Below are 5,430 nucleotides of genomic sequence, written 5' to 3'. Positions count from 1 at the left end.
TAGGAGCTCGTTTTGCCAAAAATCTCAAAATTTGGCAAGCATTCATTGTTTTGTTCAGGGGTAATTAGCATTTTCAGCCATTTTTACCGCTTTCGTAAGAGTAATACGTTTGTGAAAAACTGGTCAAACTGGTCTTCTGGAGTACAAATAAATGTACCATGAGATATTTGTACTCGTTTTGGGTGTTATTTGTACTCTGCTGACTGTAGTTGAATAATAAAAAGACATATTTTAAATTAATGTTTTGAAGTTTGACTGAAATAGCATGACCCTGACTGCCTCTTTAAGTATCTCCGTCCAGACCTGTGCTTAACTCATTTTTCACTTTCATTTTCTCAGAACCAAGATTTTTGCAGGTCTTCCCTTGCTCCTTTTAAAGTACATGTAAATCCCCCATTTTAAAAGAAAGAGATGATCATGTATTATGTACACACACTCTTCATAACCCCGTGAGTAGGCTTTATCCCACATTGACTCTTGCAAGTGAGACTTAACAGATTTTACTCTGTCTAACAACAGAGGATTTTACTCATCAACTGGATTGCCCAAGGAGTAAATGGGTTAAGCTTTCTTTAAAGTGCTACTATGACCACAAAAACAATTTTCATTTTTCTTTAGGTTTCGAAACTATGTTAATTAAACAGTAACTGAATGAAGTTTTAAAGTGCCCCTGTGACCAAAAATCAATTCATATTTTTCTTTGGATTTCAAAACTATGTTAACAAAACACTAAGTGACCCACGTTTTAAGCCTTGATTTCAAAAAGACACCTCTTTATTTTAACTGGAATTTTCCTATTTAATGGTCCGCCATTACGAACATTATGTTCTTGAGAGAGCTGGATCGAGGAGAAAATGACGTCAAAGGCTCACTAGTTTAAGAAATTATGCAATACGTGTATACACCGCAGAATTAATATGCAGCACGGGAGTTTTGGGCTTTCAGACTTTTAAACTCACGCTTTGCATATATAATAAGCTGCGTTTACACGCTGAAATTTTAAGCTAGTGAGGCTCTGACGTCACGTTTCCCTGGATCCAACCGTCTGAGGTCCAATCGGTCAGTTTTGAACGTGTGTAATGGCGGACCGTGAAATCCAAAATTTACACCCAAAGTAAACGGCCTTTGGATAAAAACCAAAGCTCAAAATTTTGCCAGTCAGGTGTTAAGCAAACACACTTTCAAAATCTCAAGGAAAAAAGGAAGTGGTTTTTTTGATCACAGGGGCACTTTAAGCCTTGATTTTCAAAAAGACACCTGTTTATTTTAACTGAAATTTTCCTGTTTAATGGTCCGCCATTACTAACTTTAAAATCTTGAGAGAGCTGGCCGATCAAGGAGAAAATGATGTCAAAGACTCAATAGTTTTAGAATGTAATGCCTGTGTACGTGGCCGCATCAATATGCAGCACAGAGTGTCGGGCTTTCAGACTTTTAAACTCATATTTTGCATATATAATAAGCTGCGTTTACATGCTGAAATTTTAAGCTAAGTAAGCAAATGACGTCACTTTTCCCTAGAGCCAACCCTTTGATGTCCAATCGGTCAGTTTCGAACGTGAGTAATGGCGGACCGTGAAATCCAAAACTTACATTCAAAATAAACAGCCTTTGGATGAAAACCAAAGCTTAAAATTTTGCCAGTCAAGTGCTGAGCAATCACACTTTCAAAATCGAACGTGAGTAATAGCGGACCGTGAAATCCAAAACTTACATTCAAAATAAACAGCCTTTGGATGAAAACCAAAGCTTAAAATTTTGCCAGTCAAGTGCTGAGCAATCACACTTTCAAAATCTGAAGGAAACAAAGAGGTGATTTTTGATCATAAGTAACACTTTAAATCTTCCCAAAAACATAATTTTTTTCTACGATTTCAGAACATGCATGTCCTCCAAGGACACTCCACTCTCTTCACTTCAATGTCCAAAAACGTTCCATTTATTTGAAGTAAGGAAAATCACTTTTTTCTTTTAATAAACGTTTTCTTTTTCTGTAAATGAAAGCTGGGATTTGGCAGGAAAAATTAAACAGTTAAATATTAGTTTGGAAAAGAAATTCACAGCATTTTAGACGATGGAAATGTAAAAACTACCCACCTGAAAAAGGACTAGAATGACAAATCCTAGTTGCTTTAAACGGCACATCGCAGTAAAGAGCCTGATATTTCAGAAACTGGTATAAGTAAAGAATAGAAAGGGTTTTGCTCCAATAAATAAGATTTCCAGAGCTGATACGCCGGTCACAATCAAACCACAAGATTTCCATGAAAAACAAGGTTAACTTTAGAACTTAGTAATAGTAATTATTTAAACATTACCTATGTTGGAGAAGCTTGGGGAATACCCTGTCACCTTCACTTTCGCTTGGCGGAATACAATAGCTCCTATCAAATACACTGACATGAAAACCAATGGCAGGGAACACAAAACAAATCTATAAGCTTTATTGCGCAAAACAGGAGTGTGAAAACGAACATGTTATTGCACAAGGTCTGTAAAAATAAAAGTGTTGTCACGTAATCTTGTAGATTGTGCAAGGTAAAGACGTGTAACGTGACCTGAGCGAATTTGTCATTGCTATTTCCTAGAAATTATAACTTTCATGTGATTTATACAGTGTAGTCTACATTTAAGTAATTTCAGTTTCTTCCAAACAGGAACACACTGAAGATATTTAAATTTATTGGTATTCCTTTGCATGCCTCGAAAAAACTTCAAGAGAGCTGTGACGTGAGGTTCATAGAACAATCCCGAGAAATCGATCTGATCCGACTTCGCAATTTCAAGCCATCTTTGCGAAATCACTGCAACAATAATGCTTTACATTACAGGAATGCCCAAGAGAAAAAGATTTTTGCCTAATCTCGATTTACTGCAGCTCATTTTACTTCACAATTTACCGTTCAAAACAATCTGTAAAGCACATATGCACAACTTAAAGCGCACTGCAAGGAAACTGAAAGTCAGCTGGGAACTCGAAAGTACGTAACTCCGTACGAAAGAATACTTGATAAACTTGTACGGATCATTTTCGAAAGCTCACCGATTTTTCCATCAGATTTTCTTGCGTGTTACCTTAGAATAGGAATATTTTTAAACGAAAAGAGAGAGAAACGAACGATTTTACTCACCTGTGAATCTGCAAGTGACACCAAATCACTTACTTGCGCCTGTCTGAATTCACATGCGAGAGTCAGCGGTGTGAAGTGTTTTATAGTACTTTTGCACGCGATTGTACAAGTTTTGCAATAGCCTTGGTAATTAAATATTTGTGGCTGTGCAGTAAGGCAAGAAGGGCAAAAAGCAACTAGATCTTCAGCAACTCCATCTATTGTAGGTGAAACGTGTATTAATTTGAGATGGGTGGGACTTTTAGGACACGTACGCTGTCAATCAGAATTAACGGGTGGGGTTTGACAGTAACAAAAGAACAGTTTACCGTGGAAATCCGTTGTGGTTCCCTGCACATTTTTTAACTCTACCTACCAACATCTTATTAAACGCCAAAAACAGAAGTCAAGATTGGTTGTAAGGGAAACTTCATGTTTTCGATTAGCTTTCACTGCTATTAGGGCCTTTAAGACCAGGCGGTTGGGGGGGGAGGGGGGGGACTCGCATATGAAAGGGGTGGAGATGCTCGTAGTCTCGCTTAGGGGTGCAATTTCCGATTTTGGTATCACTTAGGGTGTTCTGGGGTACTTGGGAGTCAGGCCAGCGTAATGGTCATAATTTCAATGGTTTTCCACGCCCATCAATATCGACTTCCGACTAATTATAATGGCTGTGCATGGACACCATAGCTAGAGACTGAATTATTAGTATTAGCTTATAGTGGGCTTCTTTGCCAGAGCGCAAGAAAGCCTGATAACTAGGGACATATTTCAGATTTGTATTTCTCAATAATGTTATGTCTCCATCATTTTTTCGTCCCTTCCCGACTGACTGCCCCTGGGTCTCCAAGGATGTGTTACACTTATTTGGCAAATGAGCATTGAAAAGCTGAAAATGTTTTTCAAAAGTATAATTTTTTTTTAACCTTATGCTATTTTGCATTACAAAGAAAGGTCGAATTACCGATTGGTGATTTCGTGCACGACTCCGCAACGCCTCGAACAACGCCCACTACTAGACAATGTAATCAATATCGATTCATTCACCTACGAAGTCATTTCGATTAAATCTTCCTACCAAATAATACACGTATAAATAACAACGATAACATGATAATAACTCGTTGTTTTTTAGGCGAGAGAAAGCGTATTAATCATGCAGTTATCCTTAATTCAAATTAGATTAGAGGAAATAATAGTTTGATAAGAGGGGAGAACGGGAGTTCCCAGGGAAAACATCTCGGAACTTAGCAAAGAGCCAACAAACTCGACCCTTGACAGTCACTTGTCTCGCCGAGTCCGGAAACGATCCCGAGCCGATCCTAGTTGAAAGCGAATGCTCTAATAACTTCGCCAACTCTGCTCTCTGTAGACGAAACATTGGAAGAGACATAGAAGAGTTTCAAACAATTTTAAGTCAGCACGGAGACTGCTGTAACTTGATAATTGTTTTAGAGACTTGGGATAAATAGATGAGTGTACTAGTGCATTGTTTTGTAGTATTTCAATCTTGGGTAGTATCTCGGATGACAAAAATAAAACACTTTAAAAGCATTGTCTTAGACAACCATAAGGGTTCTTGGTTGATGACTCGATTCAATAGGCCATTTTCGAAATAACAAATATTTAGCTTGATACGGCGAGGAAGTGAGGACAAAAACAATGGAAACACGTTGGAACGAATGTGAAAAATATTTGCATATCATGCACTTTTCTTTGTCTTTGTCCTCTAAACCCCTCTTTCAAGCTGAATTTTAATATATCGAAAAAGGCCTAATCAAAGGGGCACTTTATAAGCTCTCGAATATGGTATATATTTAGTATTGCAGCAGATATATTGTTTTTGTCATTTCCGTTTGTTAGTCTTTTGTTCTCGTTATGGGCAGCAAGCCAAGTTACCTTTAATAATTGAGACATTTTTAGCATATGAAGGTGTGGCCTTCGTCGGAATGAAAACCGTGACCTGACTCCAGACACTCTTGACACCTCGCCAAACAAAAGATTTTATTAGCGCACTTTATTTCACACCAATCTTTCACATTAGTAAATCGTTTACTGTACATCAACTACATTTTATTCGTACTTGCTGTCAGAACAACAGCTTTCAAAGTCTGCTTCTTGAATTTCGGTATCATGGACACTGTGAAAAACGTTCGAATTGGCCAGATTTCTTCGCTTAATTAAGCGATCGAACTCTTACGCTAAATTGACAAGGGCGGTCTGGAGCTGTGAGTACGCGTGGGATTTTTCTCATATGGTTTAGGGGCCGACATATCTCTCCCTCAATGCCGTACCGGGAGACGAGGTCGGTAGCAGAAAG

General features: G+C 38.1%; 1 protein-coding gene across 5 annotated transcripts in view; it reads right to left on the bottom strand.

Annotated features, from left to right (window-relative positions):
- LOC138026919 (thyroglobulin-like) overlaps positions 1-3,365 on the bottom strand; it is a 40,617-nt gene extending 37,252 nt beyond the window's left edge. For 2 of the 5 annotated variants that reach the window (XM_068874382.1, XM_068874378.1), the window contains exons 1-3: positions 3,132-3,346; positions 2,319-2,384; positions 2,098-2,173 (exon numbers count right to left, since the gene is read on the bottom strand). In XM_068874382.1, coding sequence (XP_068730483.1) covers positions 2,098-2,145 — 48 coding nt within the window. In that variant the 5' untranslated portion in view covers positions 2,146-2,173; positions 2,319-2,384; positions 3,132-3,346. Of the gene's footprint in view, positions 1-2,097; positions 2,174-2,318; positions 2,397-3,131 lie in introns of those variants that run through there. The other 3 variants (XM_068874379.1, XM_068874381.1, XM_068874380.1) reach the window with 3 other exon arrangements.
- Positions 3,366-5,430: the final 2,065 nt, after the last annotated feature.

Source organism: Montipora capricornis, chromosome 12 (assembly GCF_036669925.1).
Source record: "Montipora capricornis isolate CH-2021 chromosome 12, ASM3666992v2, whole genome shotgun sequence".
NCBI classification, from domain to species: Eukaryota; Metazoa; Cnidaria; class Anthozoa; order Scleractinia; family Acroporidae; genus Montipora; species Montipora capricornis.
The sequence above is the reverse complement of the archived record's forward strand: the minus strand, read 5'-3'. Positions and strand labels throughout refer to the sequence as shown.